This window comes from Patiria miniata, unplaced genomic scaffold, assembly GCF_015706575.1.
Source record: "Patiria miniata isolate m_02_andy unplaced genomic scaffold, ASM1570657v1 HiC_scaffold_3, whole genome shotgun sequence".
Taxonomy (NCBI): Eukaryota; Metazoa; Echinodermata; class Asteroidea; order Valvatida; family Asterinidae; genus Patiria; species Patiria miniata.
Genome location: NW_024037069.1, coordinates 19,939,725 through 19,958,728, shown reverse-complemented (window position 1 = coordinate 19,958,728; position 19,004 = coordinate 19,939,725). Strand labels below are relative to the sequence as shown.

Here is a 19,004-nt window from a genome sequence, read left to right as displayed (position 1 = left end):
TCACTGTGAAAATCTAAAAGGAATGTTGAACTTGAGATCATTTAGAAGAACGTACCAAACTGCTACGAAAACGAGACCAATGACCAGCAGCCAAGTCACTGACAAGTCAAATCCTAACAGCTCCATTATGTTTTTGACCACAAATTCATGCAAACGTTCCGCCCGGTGGCGTAGCCACCGGGGGGGGGGGTGGGGGGGGGCGACCGCCCCCCATGAAACCTTGTCGCCCCCCCCCCCAGTCGCCCCCCCCCCCCAGTCGCCCCCCCCCCACCCCCCACTGAGATTTTGAGTTTCTAAAAAAAATATCATTGATCTACATGACGCCATGGGCGTCAATCCTGGGGGGGGGGGACAGGGGACATGTCCCCCCCCCCCCCCCCCCCACTTTTTGAAGGATGGGGGACACAATATCAAATTCCCCCCCCCCCAGATTTTTGAACTCGTGTCTCATTTACAGGGCCCTATTATGTACTACAATGTATCTTTTGCTTAGAAAATATTGGTTAAAGTGGTCAGAAATTGCCTCACATAGCACCACAGAGCATTTAGAATCCAAAATTTGTCGGGGCCCTTAAGCGGGCCTAAAGCTCAGAATTCTGGTAGCTGATTCAATGACTCCAACCTCGAAAATAATGTTTAAAAAATTTTCTTATGCCTTTAGCTGAGAAAACCTCGAAAATTATGTTAAATTATTATCTTTTGCGCTAAGATAATTATTGGTTAAAGTGGTAAGAAATTGCCTCAGATCACACCACAGAGCATCGAAAATCCATATACCGATACCGATAGCTGATTCAATGACTCCAACCTCGAAAACGATGTTCAAATAATTATCTTTTACTAAGAAAATGTTAGTTAAAGCATGGAGGAAAGTGGTAAGAAATTGCTTCAGATCACACCACAGAACAATTTTTTTCGGGGCCCTTAAGCGGGTGTGACAGGTAATTCTGTCCCCCTGGTAAATGTGTCCCCCCGGTAAATGTGACCCGGTAAATGTGTCCGGGGGGGGACACTTTTACCTAGGTAAATTTGTCCCCCTCCAGGTAAAAATGTCCCCTGCCCAACGGTGAAAGTGTCCCCCTGGTAAATGTGTCCTCATGCAGTATGTACTGAGAGCAGCAGCGTGTCGCACGCGCCAGTACATGCTGCAAGATTTGACGCAGTGATTATAACATGTGTACATGTACTTATTCGTCTCCCTCTACAATGGAAATTCGTCCAATAGGAAATTTCGTTACGCGCTGTGATGGGAACACAGACCAATCCAAGGAGACGTTGTATCATACTATCAATGAGACAAGGGCCATCGCCATGCATCGCCGCTGTGTTGACCTATCGCGGCAGAACCGCGATAGACTTCACCGTACTCCAAATCGAAACATTGTGTTCACGTATCATCTAATTGACTAAATTAAATATTTTTTATATTCATGAAGGGCAGACTAAAAGTCCAAAATGTATACCTTGTAGAGTGAATTGAATTCATCAAAACAATAACCTTCCGGGTTTCAAAAGAGGGGGACAAAAAAACCTGGGGGACAGAATTACCTGGAGGGGGACAGAATTACCTGGAGGGGGACAGAATTAACGGGCCAGGGAGGACACTTTTACCTAGGTAATTCTGTCCCCCCGGACACTTTTACCGGGGGACAGAATTACCTTCCACACCGGTACGGTGGTTTGGAGGTCGCAGGTTCAAATCTCGCTGCAGTCAGTTTGCTTAGGCAACTTGAACAATAATGATACTAAAATGGAACTTATTGCAGTGGGAAGTCTTCTGACCACAAAATCTGAAGTTACTGTGTACAATCTCTGGAACAACTGGCAATTGCCTTAACACAAATATTGTCAAATTAATATGCCAGACTAGCAAAACTGCATGACTCACTATGCGCAGTGACTGTGTACATAGTCCTGCTGCATGCAGTTATTAGTTCAATGAATAAACCATGTAATCTGTCTATGGATAAACCAACACAAATAACGCAACGACAAAAGTTTGAATACTACTGATAGCTTCAGTCAACAAAACGTGCCAGTCCCGAGCACCATATTTGGTCACGCTTTCTCTCCATATTAAGACCGGTCCTTATTGGGTTGCCAATGATGCAATGCGACTTTTGATGAGCCAAAAATTACCAAATAAAGTTGAAAATGGACGGCTTTTTGAACAAGCCTCCAGAAGTTTCTTGCGCATGCGCAATTTTGTAGTCGGGTCAATCACAAATCTAGTCACAGGCTGCAAACCACAAGTTCATTCACAAGTCCGGTCAAAAGTAACAATAACAAAGGAATATCTTAGTTACGGTTAATTTGAGAAGCTTGTGACTTGACTTGAGGCTGATGGGGACTTTTTGAGGACTTTGCCATGCCGCGGTGGGCAAGGAAAACAGAAAGAGGGCAGCCACCAGGAAGAGTTAGGGCCTAAAGGATCAGAGGTCACGATAAAATTAATAGGATTTCGTAAGTGTTTAAAGTTCACATGAAATAAAATCTGACGAAAAATGATGCATTGGTTACACATATGTACACTGTGTACAAATGTGCTCTTCCTGGAAGTGAATCATCGTTTTACCATGTTTGGTCAACTTATATGCTTCTAAATAAACTTGTTTGCCTATCAGCTTTCAGGGAAACCAGTATTGCATCAGTCTGGTGAATTTATGAAAGATTTGTGAGGCTCCTTTTATGGAACAGATTGTCGGGTACACATTCTCCACAGCAGCCCTTGGGCAGTCCGAAAGGCGGGCTCGAATCAGCACACGCCCTCCACAACTTCACAGCACGGCATGCAGGTGGTGAATCGGAAGCCCGGCAGTTCCATACATTAACTTCGTGTGAATCACTATGAAACGATGGGGGATTCTCTGCATTTATTCACAAAGGAAAATTATGTTGATTTGGACGAAAGACACATTTTGAATAAAAGAAATTTATAAGCCGTTTTATTTATCAAGTCTTACGGACCATTGTTGTCTTAATGGTCTTATCATAATTGTTTTGTAATCGTCTTGCAAAGACAAATGTGATTTTAGAGTACAAACGTAATTTTAGAGTTCAATGCACGGATAAGAAGATGAAGTATGGCTGATGCAATTTTTGGCTTATGCAATTTTCGACTGATGTAATACTCAACCGTGTTCCTGTAAGCTGATGGGCAAACAAACAGGCATGCAACTTGTAAGTCACAAAAAAAGAGGAAATTCAAATCTCTCCAAGACCTTGTACAGTGTTTTTCTATTTTCAATGACACACATGGGAAGTAAAAAAGGAGGAGATCAGCTGATCCGAGGAAAAGTTGCATGCCTGAAACATAATGGTTATTGAGCACCTCAATATGGTGTACTATAAAGGACACCTATCTGTTATCGTCGTGTCGTGTGTGTGGGAGCTCCATCGTGCCTGTGAGCAGGTCCGTCGTGCCTGTGAGCAGGTCCGTCGTGCGTGTGGGGAGGTCCGTCGTGTTTGTGAGCAGACCGTCGTGCGTGTGAGTAAAACCGTCGTGCTTGTGAGCAGGTCCGTCGTGTTTGTGAGCAGACCGTCGTGCGTGTGAGTAAAACCGTCGTGCCTGTGAGCAGGTCCGTCGTGTTTGTGAGCAGACCTTCGTGCGTGTGAGTAAAACCGTCGTGCCTGTGAGCAGGTCCGTCGTGCCTGTGAGCAGGTCCGTCGTGCCTGTGAGCAGGTCCGTCGTGTTTGTGAGCAGACCGTCGTGCGTGTGAGTAAAACCGTCGTGCCTGTGAGCAGGTCCGTCGTGTTTGTGAGCAGACCGTCGTGCGTGTGGGGAGCTCCGTCGTGCCTGTGAGCAGGTCCGTCGTGTTTGTGAGCAGACCGTCGTGCGTGTGAGTAAAACCGTCGTGCCTGTGAGCAGGTCCGTCGTGCGTGTGGGGAGGTCCGTCGTGTTTGTGAGTAAAACCGTCGTGCGTGTGAGTAAAGCCGTCGTGTTTGTGAGTAAAACCGTCGTGCGTGTGAGTAAAACCGTCGTGCCTGTGAGCAGGTCCGTCGTGCGTGTGGGGAGGTCCGTCGTGTTTGTGAGTAAAACCGTCGTGCGTGTGAGTAAAGCCGTCGTGTTTGTGAGTAAAACCGTCGTGCGTGTGAGTAAAACCGTCGTGTTTGTGAGTAAAACCGTCGTGCGTGTGAGTAAAACCGTCGTGCGTGTGAGTAAAACCGTCGTGTTTGTGAGTTAAACCGTCGTGCCTGTGAGTAAAACCGTCGTGCCTGTGAGTAAAACCATTGTGTTTGTGAGTAAAACCGTCGTGCGTGTGAGTAAAGCCGTCGTGCCTATGAGGCGCCATGTGTAAATAAAGTATTTAACAAAATTATTTATATATAATTCATTATTTATTATATAATTCAGTTTTCCGGACAATTATATGTAAATAATTGTTTGGCAGTTTGCATTATATGTAAATAAATTTATTTGCCACTGCATTATTTATATATATAATTTTTTTTGCCACCTTATTATTTTTATATAATTTTATGCAAACGTATTACTTATATATAATTTATTTGCAAACTTATTATTTATATATAATTTATTTGGTACCTCATTATTTATATATATTTTTTTGCACGCTTTAATTATTTATTATATGATTTATTTGGCACCTTATTATTTAAATATAATTTTTTGCACACTTTATTTATTTATATATTATGCATTATTTATTATATAATTCATTATTTATTGTATAATGCATTATTTATATATAATGCATTATTTTATTTTATCAGTACGAGATAAGATGCATCATGCGGCACAGACACACACTGTTGATCAGTCACATAATTTTCTTCAATCAGCTGGTTGTTGCCATGGGGTACATGTGCGCGGTAAACAGTAGCCTACTCGGTGGGCGCGGCCAGGGAACACCTGGCCGCCCCAATTATTTGCGGACGTGACATATTGAGGTTAGAGAAATTGTTCATATCGCTAAAATGATATGGATCGCGCGCCCAAAGGGGTAAAAGAAGCAATATTGATACAGTGTATTAAGTCAAGTTCATTAATTAGGCTCAGAAAGTTCACTTCGGCTTCGCTTTTCGAAGCCGTTAAACTTGGAAAATAAACCCACCACCTCCCAGTGTTGGAGCAAAGGCTTTGACCCTCAAGGCCAAGGCCGAGGCTTTGACCCTCAAGGCCAAGGCCAAGGTTTAGACCCTCAAGCCTTGAGGCCAAGGCCAAGGCTTAACCCTCAAGGCCAAGGCCAAGGCCCTGTTTTATGAAATGACCACTGATATAGAACTAATTATAGTCACATGAGTGACACATCATCACGCGAGGGCGGATCCAAAACACAATTTTTTGGGGGGGCAAAGAAAATTTTGGTCCCCCCCCCAAAAAAAAAATGGGTCAAAAAATTGGATTCGAGGTGCTCTGTGGTGCGATCTGAGGCGATTTCTGACCACTTTAACCAATGTTTTTTTGAGGAAAAGATGGTGGTGTACTCATTGCCTGCCTTTATTACGACGTCACATAAAAAAAAGGGTTTCGGGTTGTTTTTGGGTTTTTTTTTGGGGGGGGGGGGCATGGCCCCTTTTGGCCCCCCTGGATCCGCCCTTATCATCACGAATTGCTCGTTACGAAGAACAACATTCCTTTAATTGCAATCAACATGCTCGCATAAGCCTACACGTTTTATGACTACACTGTATCTATTAAAGTATAAATTCAGGTCTTCAATATGGTTTAACTAAACAAAATAATGATTTACTTCTACATTGACACACAATTCTCCCAAGTGTAACAAAAGGGGGATCCAAGAAAATGATTTGGGAAATTTTTATTTGCTGGCCCAACATGGTCTGAAATATCAGCATTATCTAAAACAGATACATGCAAATCTTTAGCACTTATCAGGGAGACATATACAACCAATCAGATCTATTCCATAGTTATATGCAATTAAAGTGATCATCTCATTAGCCCAACAAGTGTACGGAATATTTTTGCAGCAAATCTACTACAATGGTAACAAAATGTGATGCTACAAAAGTGGAAGTGTGTCCAACACACAAATCTATAGGGTGCTTCCCTCCTCCATGGTGATACGATTAAAATGGTAAGAGCAAAATTTCGCACAGATTTATCTGGAAAATTCAAAAATCTATGGGCCTTGAAAAGCCTTGACTCAAAGGCCCTGAACCCTCAAGGCCAAGGCCAAGGCTTTTGCCCTCAAGCCTCGAGGCCAAGGCCAAGGCCCTAAAATCCAGTCTTAAGGCAGCCTTAAGGCCAAGGCCCAGCATCAAGGCACTACATCACTGCCACCTCCCCTTCGCCTCCAACATTAAGAAATTAATTAATGGCGAGAAGTTACTGGGTACGACGGGCAGTGCCTCAATTCAAAAGAAATAAATAGTTCTTTAGTAAGATTTTGAATTTTGACAAATTTTCACAAGTTCGTTTTAATCTTTCGAAACACTAAGCCTAGCACCTCTAGTACTAGTGGGGCTTATTCCAACCTTATTTTCCAACGGTGGGAAAAAAATCGGCGTGCCTTTTTTCAAGTTTATTCTTAAGAAATTTTGGCATTTTTCAAGTTTATTCTTAAGTAATTTAGGCATATTATCAATTCAAGTCACGTGACAAATAACACTGTGACTAACATTAATTTGTTCTGATGGGGTTAGTATCCAACCGTAGTTTCTAGCGGTGGATATATTCGCAGTGAATGATTGGCAAACGTGCCAAGATTTGGGCCCAGTGATGCCAAACATGGCAAGGATTTGGGGCAAACGTACGTGCCCCCGTTTTTTTTTCTGGCCAAAGTGCCCAAACTGTTTGGGTTAATAACATTTGAATAAAACAAAATAAAATAGCGGCTCGTAAAAACTATGCCAAAAAGGCAAACTTTTGTTCCAAGGTGTTTTTGTGTGTGGTTTGAGAATAATTATTATATAATGCATTATATAATAAATAATAAAAGTGTGCAAAAAATATATCTAAATAATAAGTTACCAAATAAATTATATAATAAATAATTAAAGTGTGTTAAAATTATATATAAATAATGAGGTACCAAATAAATTATATATAAATAAATAAAGTGCACAAAAATTATATATAAATGAAAAAGGTTGCAAATAAATTAAAAATAAATAAAAAAAGTGTGCAAAAATTATATATAAATAATAAGTTTGCAAATAAAGAATATATAAATAATTCTAGTTTGCAAAAAAAATTATATATATAAATATTGCAGTGGCAAATAAATTTATTTACATATAATGCAAACTGTCAAACAATTATTTACATATAATTGTCCGAAAAACTGAATTATATAATAAATAATGAATTATATATAAATAATTTTGTTAAATAATTTATTTACACATGGCGCCTCATAGGCACGACGGCTTTACTCACACGCACGACGGTTTTACTCACAAACACGACGGTTTTACTCACAGGCACGACGGTTTTACTCACAGGCACGACGGTTTTACTCACAAACACGACGGTTTTACTCACACGTACGACGGTTTTACTCACAAACACGACGGCTTTACTCACACGCACGACGGTTTTACTCACAGGCACGACGGACCTCCCCACACGCACGACGGACCTGCTCACAGGCACGACGGTTTTACTCACACGCACGACGGTCTGCTCACAAACACGACGGCTTTACTCACACGCACGACGGTTTTACTCACACGCACGACGGTCTGCTCACAAACACGACGGACCTGCTCACAAACACGACGGACCTGCTCACAGGCACGACGGACCTGCTCACAGGCACGACGGTTTTACTCACACGCACAACGGTCTGCTCACAAACACGACGGACCTGCTCACAGGCACGACGGTTTTACTCACACGCACGACGGTCAGCTCACAAACTCGACGGACCTGCTCACAGGCACGACGGAGCTCCCCACACGCACGACGGCCTGCTCACAAACACGACGGTTTTACTCACACGCACGACGGTCTGCTCACAAACACGACGGGCCTGCTCACAGGCACGACGGTTTTACTCACACGCACGGCGCTCTGCTCACAAACACGACGGGCCTGCTCACAGGCACGACGGTTTTACTCACACGCACGACGGTCTGCTCACAGGCACGACGGACCTGCTCACAGGCACGACGGACCTGCTCACAGGCACGACGGACCTGCTCACAGGCACGACGGAGCTCCCCACACGCACGACGATAACAGATAGGTGTCCTTTATAGTACACCATACCTCAATTGACCATTATGTTTAAACATTATTATTTATGTGTAAGTACACAGTGTGTGACCAGTGCATAGTTTATTGTCAGATTCCGTTGCAATTGAACTTTTAGCAATTATCGTGGCCTCTAACCCTTAACTCATAATCTCTACTAAAATCACAACGGGGATGTTAAAAGACACCTGTCGAACAGTGTAAATATAAACATTATACAAATATAAGTAATGTAAAGATCAGTAAAACATAAAGCTACATAATTTAATTTCCACAACGGTGCTCAATGCCGATGAATACAGTCAGCAACACTGATGTATTGTAACAATCATACAAAGTTTAAAAAAAAAAAACAATTCGACACACAATTTATTTTATCAAAGTGCTGAAATTCATGCCGACTCGAATAAGTTATAAATTTGTACTAAAAAATAGTTTTCATCAAAATAAATCCGAGATGGAATAGAAATGAAACCCATATCTCAACCCTTATAGCTACACCGCTTTGTATATATCTATTCCAGCAAGTTAAAGGCATTTTAAACTAAACTACTTTGGGGGGGGGGTGAAATGTCATATTTGACACGAATTTTGTTTTGGTTTCCCTACAAACATGATTCCAAAACAGATACCGCAATCTGTAAATACAGATGTATTTTATAATAAATCAATAGCTAAAAAACTCATAAAAGGCATTAAAGTAAATGACGACCAAGAAATATTTTTACCAACCAGTTCTATGTACATGTAGCTTTTTACGAGCAAAATACATGGAACAGTATAGAGCTTCAAAATTAACTTGCTGCTATTAATTCCACAAAAGTGGCACACATGCCTAACCCTAACATTTTGCCAAATGAGGGATGGATGAAAACATAATGACATTATAACATGAACGTCTTTAAATCATCTTAAGGCAGAGATCAGAGAGAAGTCTCTGTTTCTATCATCCGTGGTTGCTGCCTAGTTTCTTGGGACTGCACTGAGCTTCAGACTCTTCGGAGCAAGGAAGCCACTCTTACCGAGCTTGGGTGGGATCTGAAGAAAAAGAAAAATCACAAATTCTTCAATATTTCTTCCCTTAGATATAATTTCAAGTTAACGATATTGCTGATTATCTTTAAGATCGTTTTTGGTTTGTGTCTATTTCTCACAATGCTTGTCGCCATCTTGGACCAAGCTACCGCGGTCACCTGACCATAAGTCGTGATCCAATTGGTCAATGCGTTCAGTTTTATTGACAGGCAAGAAGAGTCCATTATAATTTGGGATATTCTGATACTTTTGAAAATTCTTCTTAAGGTTCTAAATCACGAGAAAGAAGGGTCAAATTCCACCAAAAAATATGTTCGAAAGACAGATGCAAGTGTTTGGAGTTGGGAGTTTTTTCCATACAAACGGTGTTAAGATGCCCAAGAAAAGACTAAATTTTTCATGCATTTTGGATGGCATGTTCGGACCTTTCTTCTACAAACAATGCAGAGCATTGTGTTCGCATCCACGTCTTTGCTGGTTATCGGTCAAAATGGAGGAGTTGAGTTCTTCTTTGAAGCACTGTGTTCTTACCTCGGTTTCTGAGCAGACATCGAAGCGATACTGCTGCAGTACACGGACCAGCGCCATTTTGGATTCCAGCAAGGCAAAGCGCATACCGATGCAGTTACGAGGACCGAAGCCGAACGGCATGTAGGTGCACGGTTTGATGGATGCCTTGTTCTCAGGGCTGAACCTTTGAAGAAAAAGCAATAAAGGTTTCAAAAACTCAAAAAGTGTGTTTGCAAAAGTGGAAACGTTTTTTCTTAGTAGCATAACGATTGCTTTTGGCTCTATTATTTTGAATAATATCATCTGATACACAGGAACGACGTTGAAAAAAAAGTTGAATTTGAAATCAAATACCTTAAGACATTTTACCTTTCTGGGTCAAATTTAGTCGGATTTGTCCAGAATTCCTCATCGTAATGTAAGCTCCAGATACAAACGAACACGTTTACACCCTTTTCGATGGTAAGACCTTCGTAGGTAATTGTCTCATTGCACATACGATCAAATCTGTAAAAGATGAATCATGAGTAAAATATTAAACCTTTTTACAGATAGCTTTCAAAATAAAAATTCGTAGTCAAAGTCAGTTCACGATTGAAGTGTTCCTTACATGACTGCTGGGGGATACATGCGCAGTGATTCATTGATCACCATGTCCAGGTACTCCATCTTGGCGATGACGTCATAGCCGAGGTTGTCACGAGTGGGAGCGAGGTTGTCAATCTCAGCGTGCAGTTTCTCTTGCGCGTCTTGGTTGGTAGCCAGCAGGTAGGCAGTGAAGCTCAGCAGCGCGTTGGTAGTCTCGTAACCAGCCAGAAAAAAAGTGATAGCCTGAGGTTATAATAAACAATCATGTTCAAATGAGAATTCAGAAGTCAAATCCATACCCAAGTGAGAATTCAAGAGTCAACTTCTGCCCAAGTACGAATTCAAGAGTCAAATTTGACCGAGTGTGAGTTGAAAATAGAAATTGGGTCGAATCAGCAATTGAATATTTTGAATGGTAAAAACTTGTTTTCTTTTGCTTTTCAGATATTGTTTTGCCCATTGCTTTCTATACCTCTCACTTGATCAAAAGTTAACTTTCGAAGAAGATATTAGTCTCTTTGGTACAAAATCTGTTAACCTTCTTGTCATTCTGATGATGATTCTGTTTATGTAATAGACATTTTCACAAGCACGATTTGTGTTGTTCTTTCGTGGTCGCAAATAAGAGAATGACTTGATTTCTTTTTTTTAAGTACTTTCCAAATACACGCATCATTTACTGAAAACCAAGGAAAGCACATTTCCATAACATTATACAAATCACAAGAAATCAAGGATGCTAGGTGACTCTACGAATCCATGTCCTCAATTTCATCATTGTTTACTTCTCTTTCTTTTTTCTAATTTTGACACCCCATAATTATTACTTTTTGTCTTTCCTCCGAGTTCCATTAACACCCACCTGTGCCATGACGTCCACTGTCGACAGTGGTCTGCGATGGGCGGCGCCCTTGTTCTGACCGTTCCCTGCGGTGGGCGTGTCTTCCTCCTCGTGTTCCTCGTCCTCGTGGGCGTTCAGCATCAGCTGCAACAGATCGATGCGCTGCAAAAAGAAGAACATCGATAAAGGCATATAACTGTCACAACAAGGGTGTTTTGCGACCAACTAACTATTCCACAGACATAAGTCAAATCAAATTCAATCCCGAATCTTGTCGAATCAAATCTAACCTTTGACGCATCCTGACCCTCCTGTTTGCGCATGTTGCACGCGGCCTCCGTGACGTTCATGAAAAATTTGATAACTTCCTGGTCGAACAGGTCGAATTTGAGATAAGCAAAGATGGGCGACAGAGAGGGGAAGGCGGCTGAAAAAAAACATTTTGTCACAAAAAAACCAGGTTCATACCTAATTATAGTCTCTCTTATATACCGGACAATAATAAAAGTGATGGATAGGTTTCAACCTAAGGCAGCTGATTTATTATCATTTCATTAAAAAAAAATCATCAAAATAAAAAACAGTTCACAACGTTTTGGAAGCAATGGCACTTACACTAGAAAGAATAATTACGCATTGCCAAAATTGTATTTATTTCTGATTCACTAATTCATCTATTTACAAAAATGTTGATGCTTTTATAATTTAATAAAATGGTCTTTAAAAAAATGTACAAGTGTATTCAATAAATGGCGGTTACTATTGGCTTGTTTTAATATTTAATCTATTTTTGATTTCAAAAGTGCGGTTTCAATTTAAATTGCCTCCCGAAGAATCCAACTCACAGACGATTAAGAAAGCAGGATTGAACAGGCTGAAATCGAAGACCTTCTTCGCGTTCTTGACGAATGGATCATCCTTGTTCTGCTGGGAGTCAACTTTGAGGCCGAATCCACACCTTGCAATGGCGTCCATGGTGAAACCACCAAACAAGCTAAAGATAAACAAAACAGGGTGAATGGGGGCGCTGTACTTAACAAACGCCATATTGGGGGTAGCAACAGACGTGAACCTTGGGTTAATGAAGTAGGTTTCAATGATGCTATTTTGCAATTCCATTTCCAAACATTACAATCTTCCATTTTTAAATTGAAATAAAGTTACGAGCTCTTTTTCAATACGATATTTTTACTGTTCAAAACGGAATAATGGGGGTGGTTACTGCGCCTTATTCGCCCAAAAATGATGGTCAATTTTCCAAACAATAATTGACATTAGATTCCTGGCGCTTTGGAAGAGTTTTACACACTAAAATATGTTTTTCAGTTGTTCATTAACAAAGCTTTTTTAGAGCTTTCAAAGATTCAGTACGAAAATAAGTCAACTATTAACTCTAGAGGACTTGAACCTACGACCGATCGATTAAAGTACAGGCGTCTTAAACACTCCACCAGTTTTCTTGTCCGATTTCAAACTCCAACACAGCAGCGAGTACAACCAAGGACCTAATAAACATCGTCTTAAAGTAAAGAAATTTTTTCACAATTTCCAAATGTTTTTTTTTTATGATAGAAAAATATCACATGATTGTTTCGCTTGTATCTTACACTCTGCATTTGGCGGCTTTTCCTCCCTCCTGGGCCTTGCTGAAACTTGCCACCAAGGTATCACAACATTCATTGATCGTCTCCGACATCTGCAAGGATTTCATTCAAAGACAACTTACAATAACATTGCCTGAAGGTCTCAATCAAACAAAGGTTGAGTCAGAAAGAAAGTAACCTAACGAAAAAAAAATATTTTAAAAATATGTGGCTCGCACTATTTAGTACAAAAAGAAAAATAGGGATAAAATGCATATTACTGACTACAGTATCTGTGAGAAGTTCAAGTAGTTTGTCTATTTTAATACAATCATCACAAAATTCAGCTCTCCACCGATGATCATTTACCGTTCAAGTACAATGAAACAAGGGCGTTTTGCTGCCTTTATGAATGAAGACATTTTGCACAGGGAAAAAAACCCGAAAAATCACTGTTATTATTTCAAAAACAATTTCTCATATTCAAAACACGAAATCTAACAAAACTTAATTAATTATAAATCTCATTTGTATCTGAATGCCTGTTCGATGTAATGTCTGGTCCTCACTCAACTCAATAGCTTCAAACTTAATTCAATGGGCAGCTGTAAAAAAAAAATTTAAAAATGGGCTCTTTTATAAAATACGCATAACTTCTCACAACATGGACCAATCTCAGTAATTCTTTTCTCTCTTTTTTTTCAAACGAGTGGAAGAAAATGTTCGTTTAGTAAATGCTTCGTGTCAAATTCATTACTTTTCAGGGGAAACATCATTTATCCAGGTCACTTTCTTTTTGACTCACCCTGTATAAAGGACATTCTATAAATGTGGGGGCCAGTCTTTCCCTGCCCCCGTTACATCTAAAATCTAAGATTTTTTACTTCTGATGTACTCCTTAATCCACCAAGACTGACAATGAATAGCATATTGACAATGAATGATACTTGAATGGGAAGTTGCGAAGTACCAAGGTAACAGGGACAGAAAAAAGGTCACACTTTGGACCCTTAGTTTACAGAATGACACATATTCGCTGTGAAACTGCATGGAGACTAGACGATTTAGAGTGAAAACTAAAAGTCAGTCTTTCATTTGGGATTGAAATACTCTCCATAAAAACGATCCAGTGGAAACTCGATTTAACGAACACTCAAAAAAGAATGATCCCTACTTTCAGACGATGGAAGTGAATTTTCACTAGAATTTTGTGCATTTCACTATTTGGAAACAAAAGAGCAGCAAAGTAAAAAGCAAACAAACAACACAAAAAAACCCTCGTTCTACTTTAAATTTGACAGTCTGTTGATTCTTTTGAATACTCTTTCACAAAATCTTACCAGTCTCATTTTGGAGGCACTGAATGACGGAGTGATGACGTTGCGTATCTCTTTCCATTCTTCGTTCATAAGCCGACTCAAGCCTCTGTTCAAGGGCTTTTGCCCGAGTGGGGATTTCTGCCCAAAACAGAACGGAAAACACAAATATTCGAAAGAAACGTAAAATACCAGCAACAGTGTGATAAACATTGGGGAAAGGAAGGCGTGAATTGATTTGATTCGGATGAAAAGTTTTAAATTCTTACCCTCCTGTTGTAGAAACTGGAGAAATTCTTGACCAAGATATTCTTCAAAATGTCAGGATCATTGATAATCAGAACTGGACGTCGGAAATCATACATCCTGGAATAAATAGAATAGAAGTATTATCAATTAAATAGAATAGAATCGATAAATTGTAAAAGAAAAAACTAAATAAATTAGTAGAAATACAATACGTCAAATGTTACATTCGCGTTTATTTTACGTACCCGACGACTCTGCCATGCTTTTTTACGTACTCGGTTAAAGTGTGTTGGACTCCCTGTGAACACAAAAAAAATAATAAGGAAATGTCTCTGTAATGCTTTTAAAAATAAATGTTTTGCCAATATTCCTGAACATTAGTTGAAAAGTCTACCAACGTTTGTTGTTGAACGGCCAAGAAGGTACTGCACGCCACAAAACAGTCATCGGGAGTATGCAGGACCGTTTCGTAGTTAGAAACTACGTTTAAAATTTTTCGTATTAAGAAACAAGTTTGTTTGCGGTATTTACTGACAATCACTCGTTTGTTAATATCAGGGGAATTTTCTTCCGGAAAAATCAATTGATGCTCACCAACTGACAAACCATACAGAAAATATGAACCTTTTTTATCAGCAAAACATGGAAAATCTTACATGACGCAATTGCAGTATGTTTCCAAAGAAAGGAATGTAGTCCGCTACAGGAATACCACACCTCTGGAAATACTGGTGACACCACCAATCATACCTGAAAATCAAGTAGGGAAAGAGTCACAAAATGCTTCCAATTCTCAGATGTTGTTCATAGTTCATAGCAACGATTCCGTGAAATATAAAGGTTTTCTCAGCCTATTTTACCAAGTTTTCATTCAATTTAACACCTGCTCATTAAGTTCAGATTAAAATTGATAGATCACGCAGATCGTCATTCGACCCGCAAAAAAAATATTTCAATTTCACTATATACCGAACATTCTATCGTTTCTTAGCTTCACTCGTCCCTGTAAAAGATGCGTTCAAATTAAAAGTGTCGTATTGTTCATTCAATTTCGTCTGAAGTAGCAGTAAGGGGTTGATCGGGCATTCATTTTCATTACTAGGCAAACATATTCCACAATATTATTGTTCAACCATCTTTTAAGAAATTCCCCCATGCTCTTTCTCAAAGTTCGGGGAGGGGGTGGTTCGTACCATCTTTTGATATAGATAGCACTGTTAAAAGCGAACAATCATGGACATTTTCGCTCTTCATCCCTGCAAATTTCCCGAAGGACGTACGATTTTTCCGAAAGGCCGATTATGCCGTCCCGATTTCGCTCTTATCAGCGTCCCGTTTACGCTTTTAAAATGTCTAGCCCGTTGCAATCTGCCACTCTGCACTTCCCAACCCCTGATTACGCCACTGTGTCTTGCTCGTCAAGAGATCGATGGGTGAATCAGCGATAAATACAAACAATACAATTCAGAAAAGTTAAAGGGTTTGTTGAAAGTTAAAACAAGTACAGAAAAGACAACAGTGAGAAAGAAATTCCTTTTAATAGCCCTTTTTATTTCATTATTTCGTGACATCATCCCTTCATATCAGTTAATTTGTTACATTATAAGTTTTATAGATACAAAGATTTTGAAAAATTGGACCTCAGAAGAAAATGAAATTAAAAATCAATTAAAACATCTTATTAATTTGAATGACCAAACAATGAAAATGACTGCCCATAAGCGAGTAAGAAAAGAAAAACGTGGTCATATGTCATATGCCCAGTGACGTTCGCTAATCTGAATGCATCAACCGTTAAAAGATGTCAAAAACAATGTAAGAATGATGCAAATTAAGTATTGAGTCCACCAAAACGAAATAGAATGCCCCAAAACGAAAACGAGCATTAGCAACAACATCTTGAGTGCCCCAAAATTTGAAATTGAATGCCTCAACAATGAAAAAGAAACCCCAATTTGATCCGATGTGTCAAAATCACGCGAAATATGCCAATAATGAAAATGATCGGAAAAATTCGGAACTATGGCCGGGAAAACCTACATGTATATTACGTATCCAATATTACATCCCCTCCTCCTGTTAAAAAAAGGCCAAGACCTTAAAAGACACACTTGGCAATTAAACAATTACCATATTGTTAACTGTCAAAGGTATGAATTTAAAAGTTGTAAAATCTGATATGAGAGTTCGGTATGTTACACCGGCCTACGTTGGCAAGACCAAGTCTCACTCTAAATCCAAAATCAGCAAACATTTTACGGCACACACCGCCCCCGCACATTTTAAGCAGTTTGTCAAGTGCAGTGGAAGGGTTGCATGTACACTGTATTAAACTGTATTTTGGTGATAATGTGAATAACACATTTGGCTTAACTTGGCTATTATACATGTATAACGATAAGGTTGCTTCAAGTCATTGAGTTCCCAATTGAACGAAGGCCCGACAAACTTGACGACTCACCATAGGGTGCAGACCAGTAAATCGGTCCGAAATTGCCTGCGCCGGCCAAATCACGATTTGCATGCCCTCAAAATCTTCGGTATTTGAGCATGCTGTGGGCCATGAACTTGAGGGTTTGTAAAAAATATGGGTGGAAGCCGTGCACAGGACTGGGAGCTTGCAGTTCTGTGTAATTTTGATGTAATTTGGACCCTAAAAGCGCTCTATTTTGCAATGGAGTGTAGGCATCGTTTTTCAAAATGGCGATGGGCTTCAGGACTATTTTCAGGGGTGATCATCTTCAGATGGAAATTTCTCCTAAAAGTCATCAGTTGACCCCCAAAAATTGAAAAGAAAGTGAAAGATGATGAAATAAGCTTTAATTTGATGTGTGTCACGAACACCTTGGAGAGTTGTGAGTATTTTTCCCGAATTTTTGAAGTGGGAGCATTTACCATTGGGGTCTATGGAAGTTTATTTACTGGTCTGCTACCACCAGGAAACCCGAAACCAGCCTGAGGTTTGAGCGCTCATACTGCGCATGCTTATGGGTGTTCCAAACCTGGGCTTCGTCATCACTATAATTCTGTACCGAGAATAAACCATGACTATAGATTACATCACTGCCTATCTCATAAATACACGGTATACAGAATAAGTACAAACCAAAAGGCCACGCCAAACAATGACAAATTACCAATATTTCAAATTAACGGATTTCTATAACGTTGTGTTGCACCGGCCATAAAACTGTTCAAGACCGTATTGTAAACAAACAACAATCTATTGACATTCCTTAATTGCTCCATGCTCAAGTGCTCTCACCACAGAACGACTGAGGAATATACAGTGACACACAGCTTTTCACTGAGAAAGTAGTCACTGCATGTGAACAAAATTTAAGGAATTAAATCATTTAGAAGTACGTACCAAACTGCTATGAGAACGAAACCAATAATCAGCAGCCATGTCACAGACAAGTCAAATCCTAACAGCTCCATGATATTTTGACAACAAATTAAACTATACCGCTCGATCAACTTGACTACTAACTCAGATCATATAGTTAATGCACTCGAACCCTGTCCCTGGTTTATATAGGCCGAGAAAGGCAACACAAGCACAGGTGGTAGAATCCGTTTTACTCAAGAGGGGTGTTCAGGGTTATGTTCACCCTGCCTGGTACAATGGACATCAGTGACATCATGTGTATTTGCAGAGTGATAACACATAGCGTGCAACTAAATGACCTCATTTAGCCTCCGACTTCGCGATGCGATTAGAGCTTGCTTGCTGATATCCAACAATCCGTTCCATTAAAGGTGCCTGAATAATATTCAAATCACCAACGTGATGCAATAGTGCACGGTGTTTCTGAAAGCTGATGGGCAAAAATATATGTTTAGCGAGAAGCTCAAATGACCAAACATGGTAAAACTACACAGAACGTGACTAGTACCATGCTAGTACATTATTTTTTGTCAGTCTTTTGTTGCATAAAAATCGGAACTCTCAACAAAAAGCGTAAGTAAAATCCGATCAATACGGTACTCTCTGTACAACTACAAACGAATGATCTTGATCCGTAGTGTTCTTGTCTCCCCCCTCCCCCCCCCCCCCGGGGGATCCGCTAATAAGTCCGACGCCTCATAGGCCCGACGCCTCATAGGTCCGAAATTTCGGACTTATGAGGCGTCGGACCTCGGAGGCGTCGGACTTATGATGCCTACCCCCCTCCCCCTCTTTCTCTCTCTTTCTCTCTGTGATGTAGCCCACAGTATACAGCTACGCTACACGCCACGATAAACGTCCAGCTTATTGAAATGTCACTTACTGTGAAATTTGAGATAAACTTTTTGCTCTAGTAAGGCACTAGATGCCAAAACTCAAAGTGCATCACGTTAGGGGCAGCGCCACGTTTGGGTACATCAACAATATAAAGATATTAATGCCGTCAATTAAATATATGACTCCTCCCCTTTTAACATTCGCGATCGAAAAAGACAAAAATGGGTCGTTATGCTAGATAAATAAAACGACTTGAAAACTTCGTTGTCGAAAATTTGTCATTATTTTGACCAACTCAACATAATTTATTACTTGTGGAATAAATGCAGGGAATCCCCGCCTACGCCCTTCGGCAAGGCACACGAAGTAAAAGCAAACGACTATACCAAGAAATATTTCTACCAACCAATTATAATGCAATCAAAATATAGGTTTTCCCGGCCAAGTTAGCAGATTTGGCGACCAAATT

General features: G+C 40.1%; 1 protein-coding gene across 2 annotated transcripts; it reads right to left on the bottom strand.

The window, feature by feature from the left end:
- Nucleotides 1-3,235: 3,235 nt before the first annotated feature.
- Nucleotides 3,236-17,898, bottom strand: LOC119737036 (cytochrome P450 3A13-like). Of its 2 annotated transcripts, none has more exons than XM_038211104.1 (14): nt 17,678-17,898; nt 14,964-15,057; nt 14,553-14,605; nt 14,328-14,424; nt 14,083-14,199; nt 12,767-12,855; nt 12,005-12,153; nt 11,450-11,586; nt 11,181-11,321; nt 10,341-10,561; nt 10,100-10,237; nt 9,752-9,914; nt 8,201-9,223; nt 3,236-3,331 (listed from the first exon to the last, which is right to left on the bottom strand). In XM_038211104.1, exons 1-13 carry the CDS (start codon nt 17,746-17,748, stop codon nt 9,149-9,151), a joined length of 1,545 nt encoding a protein of 514 aa, XP_038067032.1. In that variant the 5' UTR covers nt 17,749-17,898; the 3' UTR covers nt 3,236-3,331; nt 8,201-9,148. The 2 variants fall into 2 exon arrangements, with proteins under 2 accessions (XP_038067032.1, XP_038067033.1); XM_038211105.1 differs by lacking the exon at nt 17,678-17,898 and adding an exon at nt 15,588-15,736.
- Between the last annotated feature and the right edge of the window lie 1,106 nt (nt 17,899-19,004).

Bases quoted from the DNA above. Each gene is read 5' to 3' on its own strand.
- LOC119737036 (XM_038211104.1), bottom strand. From the start codon at position 17,748: ATGGAGCTGTTAGGATTTGACTTGTCTGTGACATGGCTGCTGATTATT. The intron at 12,856-14,082 runs GTAAGATTTTGT...AAATCCTTGCAG, and splicing joins GTGCCTCCAAAATGAGACTG to ATGTCGGAGACGATCAATGA. The intron at 10,562-11,180 runs GTGGGTGTTAAT...TTATAACCTCAG, and splicing joins CAGTGGACGTCATGGCACAG to GCTATCACTTTTTTTCTGGC.